The sequence below is a fragment of the Saccopteryx bilineata genome, chromosome X (genome assembly GCF_036850765.1).
Source record: "Saccopteryx bilineata isolate mSacBil1 chromosome X, mSacBil1_pri_phased_curated, whole genome shotgun sequence".
In the NCBI taxonomy this organism is placed as follows: Eukaryota; Metazoa; Chordata; class Mammalia; order Chiroptera; family Emballonuridae; genus Saccopteryx; species Saccopteryx bilineata.
In genome coordinates, this window is record NC_089502.1 from 121,361,616 (window position 1) to 121,385,707 (window position 24,092).

General features: G+C 39.9%; 1 protein-coding gene across 6 annotated transcripts in view; it reads left to right on the forward strand.

The window, feature by feature from the left end:
* Positions 1 to 24,092, forward strand: part of TAB3 (TGF-beta activated kinase 1 (MAP3K7) binding protein 3) — a 134,312-nt gene that overhangs the window by 101,802 nt on the left and 8,418 nt on the right. For 4 of the 6 annotated variants that reach the window (XM_066250316.1, XM_066250315.1, XM_066250314.1 and 1 more), the window contains 5 exons: positions 2,852 to 3,043; positions 7,660 to 9,094; positions 11,206 to 11,366; positions 16,334 to 16,427; positions 19,273 to 19,356. In XM_066250316.1, coding sequence (XP_066106413.1) covers positions 2,942 to 3,043; positions 7,660 to 9,094; positions 11,206 to 11,366; positions 16,334 to 16,427; positions 19,273 to 19,356 — 1,876 coding nt within the window. In that variant the 5' untranslated portion in view covers positions 2,852 to 2,941. Of the gene's footprint in view, positions 1 to 2,851; positions 3,044 to 7,287; positions 7,408 to 7,659; positions 9,095 to 11,205; positions 11,367 to 16,333; positions 16,428 to 19,272; positions 19,357 to 24,092 lie in introns of those variants that run through there. The other 2 variants (XM_066250319.1, XM_066250320.1) reach the window with 2 other exon arrangements.

The following is a 24,092-nucleotide window of genomic DNA, read 5'->3' on the forward strand; positions in this document are numbered from 1 at the left end:
GGCACATATGGGAGTTGATGCTTCCCGCTCCTCCCCTGCCTTCTCCCTTACTCATTCTCTATCTCTATCTCTCTCTCTCCTCTCTAAAATGAATTAAAAGAAAAAAAACAAGAACAGACTGATGTTTCTGTCACTTTCTCTCTAAAATGAATAAATAATTAAAAAAACAAAAAACCTTAGTGTAGTGGGTGTAATCACTGGGCAAAAACAAGGTAGACATTAATGTGATGAGAGGTGGAAGAAATCAGACTAGCATGATGTCACAGAGGCTGTAAACAGGAAGGAATGATAGTGGTGTTAGATGCTTCAAAGGTCAAGGGGCATAGGGACCAGAAGATGTGTCATCTGAATGTAGCAGCAGAGATGATGGGGAGAGTATTTCAGTGGAGCAGCGAGATGAGCCACAGTGGAACAGACTGAGGAATGAATTGCAGGGATCAGCCTCGCACAGGTGGCCGGAAGCCCCATCCATGCATGTACACACTGGAGTTATCTCTGTTCTTCACCCACGTTTTACTTTTTCCTCGTGTTCCTCAGACCTCCTCCATTTGGATGGTTGGAAGTCATTAAGGCAGTCCCTGACAGCTCTTTTTACCTGTAGTTAGGCAAAGTCATGTATATACATAGGGGCTTTGTGACTACCTTCTAGATACAAAGAGTATATAACTCTTGAGAGTCTCGGCTTGAAAGGAAGAAGAGAAATAGCTAGATGCCCAGTAAGTCAGTAGATTGCATACAAGATGAAATTCCATGCATATAATGAAAGTCGAATTAAAGATTCCATGGTATTTACTTTTAAATTATCTACTTAATTATAAACAAGCAAAGGTAATTCAGTATTTTCTTTAAATACTTTTTATTTTAAAAATATTCTCTGTAGTTCTCTGCATTGCTTTAAGTCAGTAATTTTCAACAGGTATGCCACAAAAATCTTTAAAACATGCAGTACCTGACTATATAATCAGGGGCACTGACCTCTTTTCCCTTAGATTGTCACCTTAGATTGTCAAATAAAAAAAATGATGAGCCACCTGACCAGGCGGTGGCACAGTGGATAGAGTGTCAGACTGGGACGCGGAGGACCCAGGTTTGAAACCCGAGGTTGCCGGCTTGAGCATAGTCTCATCCAGCTTGAGCGTGGAGTCACTAGCTTGAGCTGGGATCATAAACTTATCCCATGGTCGCTGGCTTGAGCAAGGGTCACTTGCTCTGCTGTAGCCCCCCCAGTCAAGGTACATATGAGAAAGCAATCAATGAACAACTAAGGTGCTGCAACAAAGAACCGGTGCTTCTCATCTCTCTCCTTTCCTGTCTCTCTGTCGTACCTGTCCCTCTGCCTGACTCTCTGTCTCTGTCCAAAAAAATTAAAAAAAAAAAAAAAAGATCCAAAACAATAGCTATCCAGTGTGAAGGAATCAAATTATACCTTTTCTTTGTCAGATCATCAAAAAAATACTATATTTTGGTGTGCCACAGAAGTTTAGTAATTAGTTTATGTGTGCCATGAGGTGGAAAAGGTTGAATATCGCTGCTTTAAGTAATGGTATGATTTAAAGTTCTGGGGCCTGTTTGCAAGAAATAGAAGATTTAGTGTGGGATGCCTCTCCCTTATGTGTGTGGTTTAGACATGTGTCTTCTAACTGGGGTTTCTAGGAATCCTTTAAAAGATACAGATGATTACTGCTCATTCTTAAAAATATTTAACTGATCAGCAAGTGAGCACATCAGAATTATTACGAGATTGTATGGTACATACATTAATTTTTCCCCTTTTAAAAATGGTAAATACAGATTAAACAGTAGATCGGTTAATTAAGATTGGTTAATTGACCCTTGATGCTGCCAGTTGCTTTATGACTTCGTTATTACTGCATTAGTTGCCTTATTTACATGGGTGCTTAACTTGACTAGTACCAGGAAGATTGGGGGTCAGTTTCCTGTACTCAGAACTGCACTCCCACATCCTGCCATTTCAGCACCTGTGCCGACTGCATCAGAACTAATTGAAAGCCTAGCTGGGCAGGTCTGGCTAATGATGGCACAGCTAGCATACTCTCTGAGAACAGAAGATTCTATGGTAATTACCAGGTCGGAGGTGGTGTGTGTGTGTGTGTGTGTGTGTGTGTGTGTGTGTGTAGGAGGCGGTGGTGATGGACGAAGACTTGGCTTGGAGGGGTGAACAGACCGATAGATACAATATACGGAATACACAGAGATGTGCTGTAGAGCTGGGCACCTGAAACCTGTATAAGTATGTTAACCAGTGTCACCCCAATACATTCAATTAAAAAAAAAGAAAACAGAGGATTCCGCATTTCTACTTTTGTTTGTCCAGTTGTTTCATTTATACATTGAGTTTCCTTCACTCAAACTTTAAATTCAAACATTTTGGCTTCAAATGTAAGGCAGATAGGATAAGCATGCTTTGTAGTGATATTATCAGGTCCATATTTTTGTATTCTTTCAGACATCAAAATAATTACTCTGCTTTAGAGAATTATGTAATAGCCGTTGGGAAAACATGAGTGATTATATACAAGTAGGATTTCTCAAGGCTAGGAAAATATGGTTGCCAAATAATATATAATACTCTGTATTTTTATTCTAGGTGCTCATGCTGCCTTTTTTTTTTTTTTTTTTTTTTTTTAAGTTTAAATGAAATTGAAGTTTGGGGGAGGAGGTTGGCTTTTTTGTTGTTTGTTTTAAGTTCGATTGGTCAACTTTCCAAATTTAGAATTGGGTCTCCTCCTTATTTTAGGTCTCTCCATTTTAGTCTATTAGTATTAGGTTTCTGTTTGAATAAAGTGAAATGTGTAATTAAATTGAACTATTCCTCAATTTCTTTTAATAGAAAATGACCGCGGTATTGGAAGCCCATTACTATTGGAAGGCCGGTTAGCATCCATTTCCTAAGAGAAACTTGACCACCGCCCGCTCTGGCATGGCGCAAAGCAGCCCACAGCTCGATATGCAGGTTCTCCTTGACCTCCGACAACGTTTCCCTGAGATTCCAGAGGCTGTGGTGTCTCAGTGCATGTTACAGGTACACTGTCCTCCGATGAGAGTGATATTGAGCTGTATTTTTCCTTATTAGAACTGGCTTTGTGTTGGGGGAACTAGAACTCGGTAAAATTTTCTGGTGTAGGGGGCGGGGGTGACATTTAGAGCAGGATTTCTCAATTGGGTGTTATTAACATTTTAGGCGGGATAGTCTTTGTCGTGGCGGGCTGCCTGGTGCTTAGCAGCATTCCTGACCTCCACCCACTAGATGCCAGTAGAATCCCCACACCTGTGACAGCCAAAAATGTCTGGATGACATTGGCAAATGTCCAGTGGAAAGCAAAATCTCTTCCATTGAGAACCACTGATTTAGAGAAAACAGTAAATACAGCAAAAAGGAAAACAGATTCTCCTCACATTCCACTTCTTAAGTTGTTTGGGCTGTGTCATCAGTCCCCAAATCTGTAGAATCGAATTTTCAATCTCAAATTTATAACTTCTTTCTAGTTGGTAACGCTTATTAATATGTCTGTCTAATTTTAAGTGTAAGACCACTTTCTTTACTTGAATCACATTCTTTTGTCATTTCATCTCTGATACGCCATGTCTTCCAAGAGGCAACAGAGCAACAAGCCTCACTTCCTCGTCGCCTTCTATGTCATCTTTCACAGGCTCTCAGAGTCTCGGGCGGTAGCATTTCCCTGGCTGGGCGACGTTTGTGAGCAGCCCTTCCGTCCTGTCCGCTGGACTTCCTCACACAAGCAGTTCAGACTCTGCCTGCCTGTAGTGTGAGGGGCTCAGGTTAGAACTAAGCCTGTGTAAAGTTGAGCTTAGTTATGAATAGAAGCTCACGGAACAGTGGTGGTAACAGAGGTGCTTCCTTTGTTTGCAAGCACTCCTACCAGGTCCAGACCTCTGCGCGTATGACTTCAGTACACTAGCACATTCCCAGTCTGAATTTCTGCGCTGTAGCCTCTCAGGTGGGTCTCTGATGGAGTGAAGGCCTTCCCACTGGAGTGAAACCAATGAGGCTCTCCACTAAACCACTTGCTTCCGAGCAGTCTGTCCTAGGGCCCCACCTAGCTCTGGTCTTTTTCTGTTTGAATTTTATTTCATTTAGTCCTGTATTACCTGTATTTTTTCTCTTTTTTTAATTGCTTGATTTTAGACAGAGAGAGGTAGAGGAAAGGGGAGAAGCATTCATTTGTTGTTCTACTTAAGCGTGCAGTCATTGGTTGCTTTCCCTAAGCATGATTACCAGGGATGGAACCCGCAACCGTGGCGTTTTAGGACACCAACCCACTGAGCTACCCGGTCAGGGCAGCTGGTACTTCATGGCTTGGTGGCTTCATCTCACTTACTGAACTGAATCAGTGTACTGTAAATTCAACTCTGATAACTTACTCATTGTCTTTATTTAGTCTTTTACTTTTTTGTGCCTTTAGTATTACTAGAGTTAATTGGTATGGAACTTACCACCTACTGGGTCTGGAAAGTTTCTCTGTTTACATTAAAATATAAGTAAGTAATTAAATATATATATATGAGACTCAGTAGTTTGCATTTAATACGTAAGTCTTACAGCCTGTTTCTGAGCTCTCATCCCGCAATTTAAGATGATGAGTATGTTTTTTTGCATCGGTCCTTTGCAGAGTGTTCATATGTCTTCATAAAAATTCTGACCTATCACTGGCAGTGGCACAGTGGATAGAGTGTTGGTCTGGGACACTGAGGACCCAGGTTCCGAACCCTGAGGTTGCCGGCTTGAGCGTGAGCTTATCCGGCTTGAGGGTAGGCTCACCAGCTTGAGCACATGGTCACCAACTTGAGTGTGGAATCATAAACATGACCCATGGTCACTGACTTGAACCCCTAAGTTGCTGGCTTGAAACCCAAGGTCATTGGCTTGTGCCCAGTGGTTGCTGGCTTGAAGCTCAAGGTCGCTGGCTTGAGCAAGGGGGTCACTAGCTCTGCTGTAGCGCCCCCCCCATCAAGGCACATATGAGAAAGCAATCAGTGAACAAAACTAAGGTGCTGCCACTCTGAGTTGATGCTTCTCATCTCTCTCCCTTCCTGTCTCTCTCTCTTGCTTAAAAAAAAGTCTGACCTCTTTACCTAACTATAAACAATTTATTTCTTTGTTCATGTATACTGTTTAAAGTTCCTTATCTATTTTTCTCCTTTTATATCATTTAACAGGTCAGATATGACATTTGAATCTATTCTGGTGGTATTTTTTTAAATACTTCTTTAAAGATAATACTTAAGTATCTTGTATTTGTGGTTTTAAATTTTTTTCATAGGAAAATTTATTCAACTTGTCGCTGTAAACATGCATTTGAAATAAGGCTGACAAATCTAACTTTGTGTCATTTTGAATCTGGATCCTTTTTACAAAGTACTAACTAGGCTACCAGATTCAATGTAGAAAATATGAAATTTCAGGACCATTAATAAAAATAACAAGTAGTAAATTTAGGTTTCAAATAAAACTCTGTAGTTCGTGTTGTCCCCTTAATTCATTGGCTTAAAAAAACCTTTTTAAATATATTTTCCCTTTAGATATGTCAGTGACATTTTCTAATTGTCAATTTGATTCCTTTGGTTCCATATTTGTTTAATATCTAGATTTTCTTCCTTGATCAGCATGATTTCCCAGAAGGTTAAAAAAACCTAGACTTAGAGTTCTGATTATTTTCTTATATTTCAACATTGTTTTCCTTTTTTAAAAAAGATTTTATTTATTCATTTTTAGAGAGGGGAGAAAAAGAAAGTAGGAGAGAGAAGTGGGGGAGGAGCAGGAAGCATCAACTCCCATATGTGCCCTGACCAGGCAAGCCCAGGGGTTTTTTGAACAGGCGACCTCAGCATTCCAGGTTGACACTTAAACCAAACCATGGCGCCACCACAGGTCAGGCCTACATTGTTTTTCTGTGGCTCAGAAAGTATTTTCAAACATATTTGAATTTGAGGCCTGACCAGTTAAATAGTTAAGTGCTTGTTTTCAAGCCATGCAATTTTCCAGGCATTTCTTTCCTTATCAATAAATGAGCTCTCGCAGCTCTAAAATCACAGCTGTGTCCATCCTGTCTGAGGTCTAACCGTATTGGGTTCTCGGTAGAAGTAGGTTTCCTTTCATTTTTATATAAAGTGTATTTTTCCTTAATATATGGTAATAGGTATATATGTGCATATTTGTATATATTTATGAACTACAGAACAGGTGATGATAATGAGAAACATCAATAGACATAGATTATTTCAAAGGTAATGAATAATAGTGTTGTTTTAGGTTAATAAAAGAGTTTTGAGTTTTGTATTTTAATGGAAAACTGCCTTATATCTTATATTTTAAAAAAAGATGGAATCTGTTAATTTTTTTTTAAATGCCGTATTTTTTTTTTCTTTTTAAAGACTTTATTCATTATAGAGAGGGGGGAGAGAGAAAGAGAGAGGGAGAGAGAGAGAGAGAAGGGGGGAGGAGCAGGAAGCATCAACTCCTGTATGTGCCTTGACCAGGCAAGCCCAGGGTTTTGAACCGGCAACCTCAGCGTTTCCAGGTTGACGCTTTATCCACTGCGCCACCACAGGTCAGGCAAGAACCTGTTAATTTTATTACTGACGATTGGAACATCTAAAATGTTTGTTTGATAATTTTCATCATTGTATGTGTGTGTGTAACTCAAAGAATTCAAGTCCTTAGATGATTTTGAACATTTATGCCTGGCCTGTGGGGGCGCAGTAGATAGTGTCAACCTGGAACGCTGAGGTCATCGATTCAAAACCCTGGGCTTGCCTGGTCAGGGCACATATGGGAGTTGATGCTTCCTGCTCCTTCCCCTTCTCTCTCTCTCCTTTTTCTCTTTCTCCTCTCTAATCTCTAAAATGAATAAATAAAATCTTAAAAAGTTTACCAAACCTTTCATTGGGTAAAAACTCAAGATTGGGTGTGTGAAGAATTTCATTAAGTCAGCCAAGACTTGGTTTTGTATTAAATTACCATAACTTTGGGGAAGTCATGGACCATAGTTCAAAAAATGGACTTTTAAAAACTTATTTGTTTACTTAATCTTTCATAATGATACAGAGAGTTGAAGTTATATAGTGATAATTTTGTTTAAAAGTGAAGTCTGCTTTAGAATTTTTATTGTTTTGACTCTAGGAACTCTATTATATATATATATTTTTCCCTTTTGTGGTTTCAGTGTCTTTAGAAAAGCATGGTTATTTTTATGTTTATCAGTTTAAATATTAATGATGGCTCTTACTTATACTTGTATATTTCAGCAATTGTGGTGAATCCAAGATTAGCCCAACATTTTAATTTGTTGAGATGCAACAAGTATAAAATGAGTCCTGGATTTGGAGTCAGAAAAGTTGGGCTTGAGTCACAGTGCTCATTAGTAGGTACTTTATGTTTCTGTTAGCAGTAGCAGTAGCGGTAGTACTAGTCATGTGAGCTTAACGTCTGTAAAATAATATGAATCGCTGGAGATCTCCTTTTCAGGATCGATGACCATGAAGCTTTTTGTGCTTAAAATACTGTTCTCTGCTTATTCTATGACAGTCCTATTTGCATAATTCTCTGGCAAAGCTTGACTTCTACTATTCAGATTTGTTAATTTTGCCAATGTTACTTTTACCATTTTTCTCCCCTAGAATAACAACAATCTTGAAGCCTGCTGCCGAGCCCTTTCTCAGGAGAGTAGCAAATATTTATATATGGAATACCATAGTCCAGATGACAACAGGATGAATAGAAATCGCCTCTTGCACATTAACTTGGGTGTCCCTTCTCCTAGTAGCTACCACCCAGGAGATGGATTGCAACTTAATGGTGGTCGAACACTGGTACACAGCTCAAGTGATGGACATATTGACCCCCAGCTTGCGGCGGGGAAACAGCTGATATGTTTAGTGCAGGAACCACACTCAGCTCCAGCTGTTGTGGCTGCTCCTCCCAACTACAATCCCTTTTTTATGAATGAACAGAACAGAAGTGCAGCTACTCCTCCTTCACATTCACCTCAGCAGCCGTCCTCCATGCAAGCAGGAATGAGTCCATCTGCTCTGCAGGGGCCCTCGCCGCCGCCGCCTCCGTCATACATGCACATACCTCGGTACAGCACAAACCCGATCACTGTTACAGTATCCCAAAACCTCCCTTCTGGACAGACTGTACCAAGAGCTCTCCAAATTCTTCCACAAATTCCAAGCAATCTTTATGGGTCTCCTGGTTCTATTTATATTAGACAGACATCTCAGAGCTCACCAGGAAGACAGACTCCTCAGAGTACACCATGGCCGCCCTCCCCACAGGGCCCTGTGTCTCATTATAGCCAGCGTCCTTTGCCTGTGTATTCGCACCAACAGAACTACCCCCCTTCCCAGTACTCTCCCAAACAGCAGCAGATCGCGCAGCCTGCCTACCACTCGCCGCCGCCTTCTCAGTGCCCCTCCCCCTTCAGCTCTCCACAGCATCAGGTGCAGCCTCCCCAGCTGGGCCACCCGAGTGGCCACGTCTTCATGCCACCTAGTCCCTCAACTACTCCGCCCCACCTGTATCAACCAGGACCTCCTAGCTATCACAAACAGGGAAACCACTCAGTAGCTTATCTCCCATACGCAACATCTAGCTTGCCTAAAGGATCCATGAAGAAGATAGAAATTACAGTTGAACCCTCTCAGCGGAGTCCTTCCCCCATCAGTAACCAGCCGTCTCCACGGAACCAGCACTCACTGTACACAGCCACCACTCCACCTGCCAGTTCTCCTTCAAGAGGGATCGCCACTCAACCCAAACCTCCATTTAGTGGTAACCCGGTGTATATTACATACACTCAGCCCACTGGGCCTTCGTGCGCTCCGTCACCATCTCCTCGGGTGATGCCAAACCCAACTACCGTTTTTAAAATCACCGTAGGCCGAGCAACGACTGAAAATCTTTTAAATTTAGTGGACCAAGAAGAACGTTCTGCAGCCCCAGAACCTATTCAGCCCATTTCAGTGATACCAGGCTCTGGGGGTGAAAAGGGAAGCCATAAATATCACAGGAGTTCTAGTTCGGGATCAGATGACTATGCCTATACACAAGGTAATCTTAACGCTTTTATGAAATTTAATCTGTGTGGTGGGGTGGCAATCTCCTGTTCCAAAGTGAAACAATTGATATTAGCTATTTAGTTTTAACTAAATGTTTAGGAGTAGTATTTATTAAATATTGGGCGGAAGCATTGCTATTAAGAATAGGGTTAGTGCTTGAGAATCATCTATAGACTTTTTTTTTTACTTTATTGATTTTAGAGAGAGGAAGGGAGGGAGAGAAAGAGAGAGAGACAGAAACATCAAGATCTGTTTCTGTATGTGCCCTGAGTGGAGGGCAGACTGGTAACGTACCCATATCGGGAAGACACTAACCCACCGAGCTACCCAGCCAGGGCCAGGCCTTCTTCAGGCCATGACAATGGACGCATGTAATACTGACCTAATAAGACATTTTTTAAAGAAGAACAGTCATTGGGAGAAAAATACAGATAAATGAAATAGATACTTTCAAAAATACAAATTACAGAGTGGGGAAAAGATTCATAGAGGGTAGGTGAAAGAATTTGAATCTATGGCTTGAAGGGTGCGATATTTGTGAGTAGTGTATATTTATAAGAAGTTGGATTGGTAGTGAAGAACATTGTTAGATTAGTTAAAAATGGACCTAACTAAATGTAAAGGAAAAATTTTTAAAGAGTCTATTTGGCCTGACGTGGTGGCACACTGGATAAAGAATCAACCTGGAATGCTGAGGTCGTAGGTTCAAAACCCTTGGGCTTGCCTGATCAAGGCACATGTAAGAAGCAACTACTATGAGTTAATGCTCCCCCCCCTACAATAAATAAAATCTTTAATTAAAAAGTCTATTGAGAGCCTGACCAGGCGGTGGCGCAGTAGATAGAGCATCGGACTGGGATGCAGAAGGATCCAGGTTCGAGACTCCCAAGGTTCGCCAGCTTGAGCGTGGGCTCATCTGGTTTGAGCAAAAAGCTCACCGGCTTTGACCCAAGGCCGCTGGCTCCAGCAAGGGGTTACTCGGTCTGCTGAAGGCCCACGGTCAAGGCACATATGAGAAAACAATCAATGAACAACTAAGAAGGCGCAACGAGAAACTAATGATTGATGCTTCTCATCTCCCCGTACCTGTCTGTCCCTGTCTATCTCTGCCTCTGTAAAAAAAACAAACAAAAACAAACAAACAAAAAAAGTCTATTGAGATTGTTTCAAGAGATCTGAGAATTTGGTGTTCTTTTAGTGTATAAGAAGGGAAGTAATTGATTGTAATTCATTATGCCTGGTATTAAGCCTGTTTAAAACAGGTATGGAGTTAAGGAGAATCTTAGGGAAAGTAAGGATGACAGAACAAGAGGATGTATAGATGATGTCATTTTGGCAACACAAACTAAAGCAGAAATGAAGGAGTCTAGCATTAGAAAGACAAGAAAACTGAGACTCATGGACATAGATAAAAGTGAAGTGGTTACCAAGGGGAGCGGGGGAGTAAAGAGGGACAGATAAATACACCGCGATGGGAAATGATTGGACTTTGGCAGATGGGCACACAACACAATCCACAGTTCAAACGCTATAGAGATGTTCACCTGAAACCTATGTACTCTTTTCTTTCTTTTTTCTTTTTTTATTTGTGACAGAGACACAGATAGGGAAAGACAGGCAGGGAGAGAAATGAGAAGCATCAATTCTTCTTTGAAGCACCTTCATTGTTCATTGATTGCTTTCTCATATGTGCCTTGACCAGGGGGCTCCAGCAGAGCGAGTGACCCCTTGCTTAAGCCAGCAACCTTGGGGTCATGTCTATGATCCCACACTCAAGCTAACAACCCCGTGCTCAAGCTGGTGAACCAGCGCTCAAGCCAGCGACCTTGGGGTTTCAAACCTGGGTCCTCTGCGTCCCAGTCTGACACTCTATCCACTGTGCCACCGCCTGGTCAGGCGAAACCTATGTACTCTTATTGATCAATGTCACCCTGTTAAATTTAATTTCTAAATAAAAGAAAGACAGACATGAAAGTAAATGCCAACTCAAGTTGTATGACAGGGTTCCTTACAAACATTTTATACATTAGCAATGTATGTAGACATTTCCCAGTCACTTGTTCAGTGTTATTCTCTGCAATGACTTTATCTGTAATGCTATAGCCTTGCTGTTACATCAGCGAGCAAGGATGGAGAGGTTAGCAAAGCAGTTGAAACATGAGAAAGAGGAGCTAGAGCGACTGAAGGCTGAAGTTAACAGTATGGAGCATGACCTGATGCAGAGACGGCTCAGAAGGGTCAGCTGCACCACTCCGATTCCAACGGTAAGTGATCTCTTGGGAAGTGGTGGATGGTAAGGTGGGGGTGTTCTGTTTTGGGTAGAGGTTTTTGTTTTTAAACAATGGATGAAGGACTTTCGACTTCAGTAGTTCTTGTCAAAATAATAAGATGTTTTATTTTTTTCACATGTGTGAATTTCATAGGCTCATCAGCATTTTCAAATACTGACAATTATAATCAATGTATAGACCTCATTTACAGTAAAGTGCTTTCTGTCAAAATAGAAATGAAAAGTTTGCCCTTACCAAATATTTTATAAATTATTCTCATGTATTCTTCTAAGCATAGTATAAATATTTTCAAACAAACGGTCCTAACAGGAACTGCTCTATTGAAAAGCTTTGGATAATATATTTTTAACATGTTAATTAATATTTTCTCAAGATCTTAAGCAATTCTGAAATTTTAAAAGTCTTTAAAATCTTGTGACATTACCAACTTTCTCTGATCCAACCACCAATCATTTCACCTTTTTTTTTTTTTTGTATTTTTCCGAAGTTGGAAACGGGGAGGCAGTCAGACAGATCATTTCACCTTTTAACATTCATTCAGTCAACAGCATATTTTGCAGTTTGTGAATGTGGTCCTAATGCTAGGTGCTTGGTGCATACCTGTTAATGGGAGAAATAGGCCCATCAACAGATAACATGGGTAAACACTCTGTATGCTCATGGTTAGTGATAAGGAACGGATAGGTCAGCTAGTTTCTGTATATACTTAATGCTCTTGCAGGTGCAAATTCTGTCTGTCCTTCAGGGCTCAACTCAGTCTCTACCTTTTCCGGAGTCATTCCTCATTGTCTTCCCTTCTGGAAAGTAAGGGCAATCTCAAAGGTGGCTAGCTTAGAGAAGTGGCCGCATACGGCAGCCCTCTTGCAGGCAGCATGTCTGCTCCTTTGGCCCCATAGAAAAAGTTTAACTGAAGTTCATGGATTCAAAGGAGATCTGTGAATCCCTGAAATTATATGCACTTTCATGTGTGTATTTATATGGGAAGCAGATCTGGAGCTTTCATCTGATTTTCATAAGGTGGTTATTAGATAGAAGGGAAAAGGGTGCGGAACCACTGCGCTAGACAGTGGAATATTGCCGTACAGGTAGAGAGGCAAGGGGAGAGCATTTTAGAAGGGTAGGAGCACAGAGGGTAACGGAGACTTCAAGTCAAGACAGAGACTTTCAGGATGCAGCGATTCCAGTTCCCTCGCGTGAGCTGAGATTTCTGATGTCCTAACAGGTTAATATGCATAGGTGGAATGAGGCTTAGACCTTGAACACTAGGTCGAGGTGTTTGACCTTTATTCTGCTGGTCATGGGGAACCAGTGGATGTTTTTGAAAAGACTGTTGAGAAACAGGCATACTTAGTAATTTAGTGAAATTTTTTCTAATACTGAAAATGTTCCAGAGATATCTTTAAAAGGTGATGTTTCTGCCTCATTTTCGCTCACTTGAATCCTTTCATGAGAGGAGATACTGAAGAATTAACTCACATGGGAAACCACCTAGGGTAGTGGTCCCCAACCTTTTTTGGGCCACGGACCGGTTTAATGTCAGAAAATATATTTTTTTTAATTTTAATTTTATTTTATTTATTCATTTTAGAAAGGAGAGAGAGAGGGAGAGAAAGAGAGAGAGAGACAGAGAGAGAAGGGGGGGAGGAGCAGGAAGCATCAACTCCCATATGTGCCTTGACCAGGCAAGCCCAGGGTTTCGCACCGGCGACCTCAGCATTTCCAGGTCGACGCTTTATCCACTGCGCCACCACAGGTCAGGCCATGTCAGAAAAGATTTTCACTGACCAGCCTTTAGGGTGGGACGGATAAATGCACAAAATAAAATTATGCGACTGGCGTAAAAGCTGTGGTATTTTTAAATACAATTGTCGAACTTACGAGACAAGCATCAAGAGTGAGTCTTAGATGGATGTAACAGAGGGAATCTGGTCATTTTTTAAAAATAAAACATCGTTCAGACTTATATTTAAGTTATTTATTCTTTCTCCTCGGACCGGTACCAAATGGCTCACGGACTGGTACCAGCTCGGGGATTGGGGACCACTGACCTAGGGTGACTGGCCACTTTGGAGTCCTTTAGGTACTTGTAGGGCGTGAACAAATTTTCTTAGCATAGCATAGAAGTTATTTCCTCTAACCATGTAAGCTTTGATTAACAAATTTTTTTTTTTTAACAGAGAGAGTCAGAGAGAGGGATAGATAGGGACAGACAGACACGAACGGAGATGAGAAGCATCAATCATCAGTTTTTCGTTGCGACACCTTAGTTGTTCATTGATTGCTTTCTCATATGTGCCGCAACCTTGGGTCCAAGCTGGTGAGCTTTGCTCAAACTAGATGAGCCCACGCTCAAGCTGGCAACCTCAGGGTCCCGAACCCGGGTCCTCCGCATCCCAGTCCGACGCTCTATCCACTGCACCACCGCCTGGTCAGGCAACAACTTCTTGCTGTGTGATAATCCCTAGTAAATAAAGCCCTATTGGTTTTTTGTTGTTAGAAGTAGAGAGCTGTAATGTAGCATAGGTTGGTTAGTGCTTCAAAACCCCCAGATTTTTAGATGAGAGGTTTTAAAGAAGTGCCCGTGTGATTGGATGTGTGTTAGAATTAAATAAGCTAGCACATCAAACAATTCATATAATGTATAACAAATAGTACATATTCTCCCTAAAGTAAAGGCTGCTTGCAAAATACTTGAAAAATCTGCCTGAGGAACATACCCAAACTGAAGCATTTTGTAAAAATGATTTCTTTTTTTACTTTAGGAACATGCATAACACAAGGGAAGATTCCGTGCAGGAAATTAATCAGGAAACAAAGGACTAGTGTAGGATTACACAGTAAAGAATTGACTTGTTTGCTATTAAACACATATTGCTACCTTCACGTTTTCAAACAACTTCGTTTTCTCATTAAGCAGTGTGTAAAACATTGGTGAGAAGTGTGCCTCATGAGACTGGCGTGCACATTTGTGACCAGCTCTGTGTACAAGTGCAGAAACTTAGAGGAACTAAGGAGGGCAGAAGTGCAGGATGCATGACCGCCAAGTTCTTCTCAATCTGCTCTTTGCAAAGCATTGTATTAAATGCCGCGCGGTAGATATTGTAGCCTAAGGAGATCTGTATGTAAAAAGATAACACGTATCTGTCTATGAACCTGTATGTATCTGTGAGTGTGTGAGAGAGAAAATGTAAGGCGATAAATCAGGATAAATCAGACGTACTGGCTAGCTGAATGCTTGTAATAGTAAATGCCTTTGGAATTCGGAGAAAGAAACTTGTTAGTTTTTTGCCGGTAGTATCCAAGATGAGACAATTTCATGGAGGAGGAGGAAATTTAAGTTACATTTTGAAGGATACATAAGATTTTAATGGGCAAAGAGCTGCCAATCAACCCCTCCCCCAAGTTTTTCCTCCCATTCATCTTCTTGACTAATTGGGTTTTTGGACCAATCTAAAACTTTGAGTCCCAGATGCATAATTGGGGCCACGCCACCAAAGAACATCGGAGGTCTTCAATCTCGGTCTCTGGGAGACAGCTTCTTAAAGTGCTGAAACTGTTGACTCCGAGCACTTCTCACTTGGTATTTGTCAGCTTTTGAAAAAAGTTTAGAATTTTTCACTTGAAATGTCAGATATAAACATCTTGTTTTACAAACAACTGCGAATTGCTCACAGCTAATCTTGAAACCCCTTCTCCATGAAAAAATGTACTCTTTGACAAATGGTAGTGACTTTAGAGACAGCTTTCCCCCCTCAGTCAGCTTTGAAGAAGGACATAGGAATCTTACAGATAAACTGAGTTCAGTGAGTCCCAGTGGTCTTTGGAAATGAGCCTGTTGACAAGAGCTTTTTTGTTGTTAAAAGCAAACGGGCGGAACCTCTTGACTATACAGCTTCACTATTCAGGAACACTGTGGCTAAAACATCCCATCACCCCAGTATATAGGAAGGATCAGCTCCTTCAGGCACTTGACTTTCCTGATACAATTCTATAAAGAAAATAGATTTTTTCATGTCTTCTAGAAAGACAGCAACACTCTTTGAAATCCTTGAACAAGTGCTTTATCTTTAATATAAATGTTCAGGTATGTTTTAAACTCTTAATGTCGTCTGGTTATTAGACAAGGTATAAGCACTTGACATGTTAATGTCACATAGTTTACCCATAGAAATGAGAGAAGAAAAGCAATCTCTAATATTTCTAAATAATTTTTATGTTCCCTTGGCATTTTAAAGGATTGTAGCTCTTATTATATTTTGCCTGTTATAGCACTTATTTTAAACTTTGGATAACTTCTAATTTGGTGGGCATTCCCAGTAATTCTAGCAATATCTCCTAACAGCATAAGATCTGTTATGCTGCATTATTATAAATTATTATCTTGCATTATTATAAATTAAAATGACCTTTTTTTGCTCATTTTTCTTCACTTTTATAATAATGTGTTTAGCAAAATACATGTTTTTAACAGAATGGGATTTGATTTTATTTTGTCTTCCTATCATAGCAGATTTTTTTCCTTTTACTTTATAGAAATCACATTGAAACCATCCTGGACAAGACTAAAAATCATGGATGTTGCTTATTTAAAAGGTTCATACTTAGAGTTTCCCTTACCATAAAAGTATAGAAATAAAATATTCTCAGTGCTCTGTGATTTAAAATGGTAGCATTCTGTATGATAGAACAGTCTAGTATTGTAGCACGCCACATTATATCAGATTTTGTTTATATGTGGCCATATTGATTGATGTCCCCATTTTACCTGACGATTCCTTGAAAAATATAACACACAGGACTTCTTAAATATGCCCTCTTACAAACTAAGGCCATATTCTTGGTAATAACCAATCAGAACGATTAACATGAATAGCAGTTCTTAAATGTTGGGCTTGATAATGACTTTCCCACAATTGCTATTTTGGGTCCTTTCTTACTAGCCTGAGGAAATGACAAGATTGAGAAGCATGAACAGACAACTCCAGATAAATGTTGACTGTACACTGAAAGAAGTTGACCTCCTTCAATCTAGAGGTATAGACTTGATTATTTGGTAAACCCTAAGTAATAGTGTGGTGTTTTAAGCTGCTTAAATAGCAATCATTTTGGTTTTATAGAGTTAAGAGTTAGTTTTTATCTATTATCAGTTACAATCCTAGCAAAGAGATCCCAGTACCCCATGGTCATAGATTGGATTGCAGGAATCCAACAATTGTTTGACTTTGGTAATTTCACCATCAAGACTGTTCTGTGTTGTTATTCTGTGTTTTTCCTTTTAGTTATTTACTGTATTTTAAAAGTTGATGGGTTTTCATTCTAAAACTTAGTAGGTTTCTATTATATGAATCATCTAAGATATTTGTAAAAATAGGGATCCCAAATCAGAATATCAGATTTCTCGGTTTTAAAGTAAATTCCATATGCCATTTTTTATAAGCTGTTACATGAAAACATCTCACCATATCTCAAGTACTCGGGTTTTTTTCCTAGCTTTCTTATGGAAGACATACCACAGTAGAAGCTCTCTTAACCGACTTGCATGCACCCAGCTCCCCAGGGTGGAGGTGGGCTCTTCCCTGCCTCTGTAAAACACCGACAGAGCCACAGCTGATGCCCCGCCCTGAGGGCAGGCTGCGCTGACCTGTGGTGTGCTGTTGTCGGTCCATCAGTGGAATTGTCTGCTTACCAACAGTCAGTTGTTCCTATTCCTAAACCTGTTTATGCCAGCTACTACACTGACGGGAAGGAAGGAGAAGCAGCTATTTCCATCAAAATCATAGGCAAATCAGATAGGGACTGTGAATTCAATATGGGTGAAAGCAACTCTAAAAGGATTAAGGGGGAAATTTAAAATCTTAAGAGGATTCTGCCCTCAAATATTCTTATAGTACTTTCTTACTCCATTCTAAAGAGATAAAAACAAATTATAGTTCAGGGTTCAGCAAACTAGCCTGCTGCCTGTTCTTTAAAATGAAGTTGGAATGGGACATAGCCACACCCATTTTTTTACATACTGCCTTGGACTGCTTTTGTGTGGGTCAGTGGCATGGGTGAGGGCTTGCAACAAACTATTACAGGTCCACAATTCCTAGTGTCCATTAGCTTCCTTTACAGAAAGAGTTTGCCCACCATACTTTAGCTCATCTCGGGTGTAATTTATATAAGAAAGACAATATAGACCCTACAGTCAACAGACAACAGGTAAAGAAAAGGTCTTGGTCCAACCTTAAAATATTGAGATGTTTATAAGTTTTTGTTACATTAAAGTTGATGTGTAATTTTTCTTGACAATTCTGTGTTTCAGTCAGCCTCTCCCCGTACTGTTCTTAATTGTGGCATCTAAGAGAGCTTCTACTGTATTTTAAGAAGTATATATAAAAGTACCCCATTGCCATTTTTTGCAGTAGAAGCAGGGGAACCTAAAAGATATGGAACTATCAGAATAGAAGTCAATTTGAATGTGAAAGTTGAATGATCAAGTTAGGTGCCCTTAAAGTTATTTTCAGAGGCCTAGTTACTCTACAGTCGTATTGCTACTGTATTATAAGACAGCATTAAAAGTTTTTGGTTTTGTTTTTTGCTTGTGTGTTCTTTGAAACAAAACAAACACACATTTGGTTAGGATATCTATAGTAAGCCTAACGGGATCTAGAAATTAGAATATCAGCTATAACTTAAGTAATTGAAGAAATACATATGCAACATCTTAAAGCGTAAAAACTCTCAGTTAATATATCAAATAGCAAGCCTTGTGGCTTTCATGAGCAGTCATAGGAATTATTTTCAGAAAATACCTTGAAAAAGCAACTGTAACAGGACCTGCAAGGGAAACCACTATTAAGATTTTATAAGCGAAGAGCTGTGTTTTGGGTCTCCATTGGGCAACAACTAGCTCTTTTTGTGGTGCTTAAGCATTTCTAAATCTCTACTCTTCCATGCTAAACTTTTAAGTTCCGGGAGAAAGAGTCTAGACATTTGGGGGCACATTTAGATTAGATACAAATCAGTGTAGATTTGCTAAACAGCAGTTTTATTGTTTGTTTTAGTGAAGAATACTTTTTTTGGGGAAAAATTAGGTCTAGAAATCAAGAGATCCAATGTATTTGAACTTCATTAGTGCCATATTGCATCCTCTGGGAATAAGCGTGGATACAGTTATAAAGCTTAATGGGAACTGTGCAGAACAAGCAGATTGCAGCGACAGGTTCACAGAAATGAAGGTAGGACCAAAAGCTGGCCCTGGATCAGACTGACCTCGGAGGAGTCCTGGCATTAGATGGTGCTGGAAATAGACACCAGATTGGGGAGGGAACATTTAAGGAATGTGAAAGTTTTGTGGCAATTGTTCTATTCTCAAATTGGCACCATATCACCTTTTATCATTGATAAATTTGTAGATGACATTTAAGATTCTCCTTTTCATTGAAAAATTGTTATAAATTTATATATTTGGGTTTTTTGATAGTTGAATTTATAATCGATTACATTTTAAGGTAAATTATGAAATATACAGAAGTGAGCTTTCACTATTTAAATTTCTTATGGTTTATTCATTAAAATCAAAACCAACAGTTCAACCATCCTTTCATTTCTTGCTTTCATTTGCCTCCCTAAATGTGCCACATGGTCATCCTGCCCAAAGAGACTAGCTTTACAGTTAGTTAGAAAAATACTCCTTTAGGTGAGCACTGTAGACGGACACTGGTCTGTTTGTGAGATGATAAAGAAAACAATTTCAGTGGGAGGAGAGAGTAGGATAATAGAAGGAGTTTGGAAACCTTGAAAATGTTTCCCTTCTTACATGTTTTACTTCCATATTTTCCTTAACAAAAGTCTCAACAGGAGAAAGAACTCTAAATTGATTTTATTTTCTTTATAGGAAACTTTGATCCAAAAGCTATGAATAATTTTTATGACAACATAGAACCTGGCCCAGTGGTACCACCCAAGCCATCTAAAAAAGGTGAGTAGGGAAATGTCACAGTATGAAAGTCTTTTGGGAGTTCACATTTATAGCTGAAGAAATCCACGAGATAGTCATTAAATTGTTCAACATAAAAAAGTTACCATATTTTGATGGGAATGCAGCATAATCAAATGTCAAAATAACCTAGAGATGTTTTCTCTGAACATATGTACCCTGATTTATCAATGTCACCCCATTAAAATTAATAAAGAAAAGAAGTTACCGTATTGATGTTAACTCTTTAGAATTATTGTCAAAGGTAATGAAATGGGATATATAATTTTTTTTCTTAGTTGAAACGGTTTTATATAGTTAAAATTTACTCAGCACTGTAAAAACTATAATCCTAAAGGATACTTCTTATTAGAATGGAAAGTTTAAGAATACTTGTGTACTCAGCAGGAGAGCATCTTAGATCCTACGTAAATCCAAGGTTTGGAGGAATCCCTTTTGGATCACTGTTAAATCATTCCCATGTATATGAAAGGTATCGAGAGCATTTGAGGTCTTGCTGCCCACCATGTCATCAGTTTGGCTCAAATAAGCTCATAAAAATTCAGATGTCAAATATTTTTATGTATCTAATATTTTTTTTATGTATCTAATATTTAATTGGCATTTCAGAATCTTTTTTTAAGAGATACAGGAAGGGAGAGAGATGAGAAGCACCAACTCATTGTTGCATCACTTTAGTTGTAAGCTGATTGCTTCTCAAACGTGCCTTGAATGGGGGTGGGGGGCTCCAGCTAAACCAGTAACCTCGGGGTTTCGAACTTGGGACCGCAGCATCCCAGGTCAATGATTTGTCCACTGAGCACCACTGGTCAGGTGACATTTCAGAATATTAAAAAATTAATTTGAATTAAATTTAAATGAGTCATTGAATTTAAACTTTTTCTGCCCCATCCTTACTAATGACCCATGTTGTTTTATAAATGAAATAATCAAGACTAAGCTAAACTATGCATTTCACATCTTAATCCTTAAAGCTTTAAGCAACTCAAAATAGATTGATCATGAAGACATGCAGTAGTGGAAAATGTCTTCTTTGTTTATTTAAAATTACCTAAGGGTGTAACATAAAATCTTATCAGAATTATTTAATCAGGGGAATGTGTAAATTCTGTTACCTTACCTAAATTACTTTTAAATTTTGGTGGAATAACTATTTTAAAGCTTATTTTATAGAGTGTTTTATACATTTCAGCACAGTATCTGTTGTTCTTTCTATTGTTTAATACTACCATGGATATTTCATGTGATCTGAATTTAAAATAGCCTACTAATTTCTAAAAATGGCACAACAAAGAATCTTGTGGGTGACTGCCAAACACCGGATTTGACACTAGCAATATTATATACAGCTAAAAGTTGAAAGTCACTGGGCTGATCACTTTAACCATTTGGATTAATAATGTATGGGTGGTCTTTTTTTTTCTTTTTTTCCAGAGACAGAGAGAGAGTCAGAGAGAGGGATAGACAGGGACAGACAGACAGGAACGGAGAGATGAGAAGCATCAATCATTAGTTTTTCGTTGCGCATTGTGACACCTTAGTTGTTCATTGATTGCTTTCTCATATGTGCCTTGACCACAGGCCTTCAGCAGACCGAATAACCCCTTACTCGAGCCAGTGACCTTTGGTCCAAGCTGGTGAGCTTTTGCTCAAACCAGATGAGCCCGTGCTCAAGCTGGCAACCTCGGGGTCTCAAACCTGGGTCCTCCGCATCCCAGTCTGACGCTCTATCCACTACGCCACCGCCTGGTCAGGCAATAATGTATGGGTCTTTAAAATTGTTTTTGCTTGAATGTCCAATGAAGGATTACTTACTGGTAATTCAACAGATAACCTTTAGTTAATTGATTAAAGGGCAGTTGTGGAGGAATCACCCTCTTTAAGGGAGTGCATTAAAAAGTTATTACCTGGAGCGTGGCCTGTGCTGGTGCAGCAGATAAAGCGTTGACCTGGAACGCTGAGGTTGCTGGTTCAAAACCCGGGGTTTGGCTAGTCAATGTACATAAGGGAGTTGATCCTTCCTGTTTCCCCCTTCTCTCTCTCTCTATTTATCTCTCTCCTTTAAAATGAATAAATAAAGTCTTTTTTTTAAAAAGTTGTTACCTGGGAACCGAGGACCAAGTTGGTAAGACATTGTGGAAAATATGTCCACCTCGAGCTACCTCACAGCATAAAGTCTCAGGTATGGTCTGAGGAGCCCCCCCCCCATAAATAACAGACATTTCTGCCACTTGGAAAACTTCAAGCAGGGGTCCCCAAACTTTTTACACAGGGGGCCAGTTCACTGTCCCTCAGACCGTTGGAGGGCCGCCACATACAGTGCTCCTCTCACTGACTACCAGTGAAAGAGGTGCCCCTTCCAGAAGTGCGGCGGGGGCCAGATAAATGGTCTCAAGGGCCGCATGCGGCCCATGGGCCGTAGTTTGGGGACCCCTGTAAGAGGTTACCTCCCTGGAGCTGGATACAAAGCTAGACCTCTCTTTGGGCAAGGTCAAATTCTTTATTATAAATTTAGAAGAAATTTATAGCTTTTAATACTAGTGTAAAACAAGAAGATCTAAAATTAGTGACCTAATATTCTATCTTAAGAAACTAGAAAAGGCTTGACCTGTGGTGAGGTCGCCGGTTTGAAACTCTGGGCTTGCCTGGTCAAGGCACATATGGGAGTTGATGCTTCCTCCCCCACCCCTCTCTCCTCTCTAAAATGAAAAAAACAAAAGCATAAAATCAAACATGAATTACCCGCATCATAAACGAAAGTGGGGTTACCTGACCTGTGGTGGCACAGTGGATAAAGCATCGACCTGGAACACTGAGGCCACCGGTTTGAAACACTGGGCTTGCCTGGTCAAGGCACATATGGGAGTTGATGCTTCCTGCTCCTCCCTTCTCTCTCTCTCTCCTCTCTAAAATGAATAAATAAAACCAAAGAGGGCAAAACATTTGAACAGACATTTCACAAAGGAATATATAAATGGCCAATAAGCACATGAAAATGCTCAACTTGAGTAGACACTAGGGAAATAAATGTAAATTAAAATCCTGAGATGCTATGTCATACCCACTACAGTGGCTAAAATTCTGAATTTTGGAAAATGGTTTGGACATTTCTTGTAAAATCATTTATGTGCCTTATAGCCCCATCAATAATTCTACTTCTAAATATTTATTCAAGAGAATCTAAAGCCATATGTCTTACAAAATGACTTGTATTTTAGAAAACTCATACCATTTTTATTCACAATAACCAATAACTGGATATAGCCCAAATGCCCATGAGAAAGAAGGTGAATGGATAAGCAAATTGATATTCACCAAGAAATATAAGGAAGAAACGTTTCTTGAGGTAAGGAGGCCAGGTACTCAAGAATTTCTAGCGGTGATAAGATTTTTTCAGCTAGATCATTCTGCCTTCTGTCTATAAGACCAATACCATGTGTTGAAGGTGGCAGGTTCCTGTTTGATCTACTTCTCAGCTGGGAATTGTGCAGGGTTTGCATTAATCTGCCATTAATATCAAGCTTCATCTAGCTCCCTGCAAGTACCTTTATGCTAATTAGGGTACCATGGAAAACTGATAGTGGATAGTCCAATTACATAAGATAGATGCTGGATGCTACCAACATGAGACATGACTCCTACCCAAGCTATTTATACTCTACGACTACACTTTTAATAAAAAGACTAGAGAGCCATCTAAAGAAATATGTTCATTAGAAATGGATCTCTACTTTAGAGATCTAATTGAGCTCTAATTATGTAATAATACATACTGTTGGTGAGAGTATAAAATGCTAACCTTTAACCTTTTTCTATTAAAATTTGTAAGTGGAACTTGAATGATTTCTGTAATTCTTTAGGAAGCCTTTTTATGATAGATTTTCTAAAGCTATTTCATTTTAAGTAGTCAAATTTGACTTAAACAGATTCTTTTTTTAAAAAAAGGCCTTTAATGATGCAAATCATCTTACATACCACTTAAATTTAAAAAGTAAAATGTATAAGCTCTGGCCGGTTGGCTCAGTGGTAGAGCGTCGGCCTGGCGTGCAGGAGTCCTGGGTTTGATTCCCGGCCAGGGCACACAGGAGAAGCGCCCATCTGCTTCTCCACCCCTCCCCCTTTCCTTCCCCTCTGTCTCTCTCTTCCCCTCCCGCAGCCAAGGCTCCATTGGAGGAAAGTTGGCCCTGGCGCTGGCTCTATGGCCTCTGTCTCAGGTGCTAGAATGGCTCTGGTTGCAACAGAGCAACACCCCAGATGGGCAGAGCATCTCCCCCTGGTGGGCGTGCCGGTCGGGTGCATGCAGGAGTCTGACTGTCTCCCTGTTTCCAACTTCAGAAAAATACAAAAAATAAAAAATACAATAAAGAAGAAAAAAAAAGTAAAATGTAAATAACAGGCAGAATTGCTTTCTTGGGCTTGTTAGTTACATACTAGAAATCCTAGTGGAATCTGAATAATAAGCATGATAATTAGAATGAGATAGAAAAGGAGATAAAACTTTGCACTGGATTTTTCAGGTAAGCAATACAGTGTGCACGAAAGCTCCCCCATCCTACCCCATCACTGGCAACGCATAGTGGCGAAGCACCGACCCCTTGGTGTCCCACGACTGGAGTGCAGTCCTGGTTTTCTTGGCCACCTGACCTGGTTCTGGTCTAGTCTGTGCACCAGGGGGTGATCAGTGCTGTAAAATACACAAGCTGAGTAAGGGTAGCGAG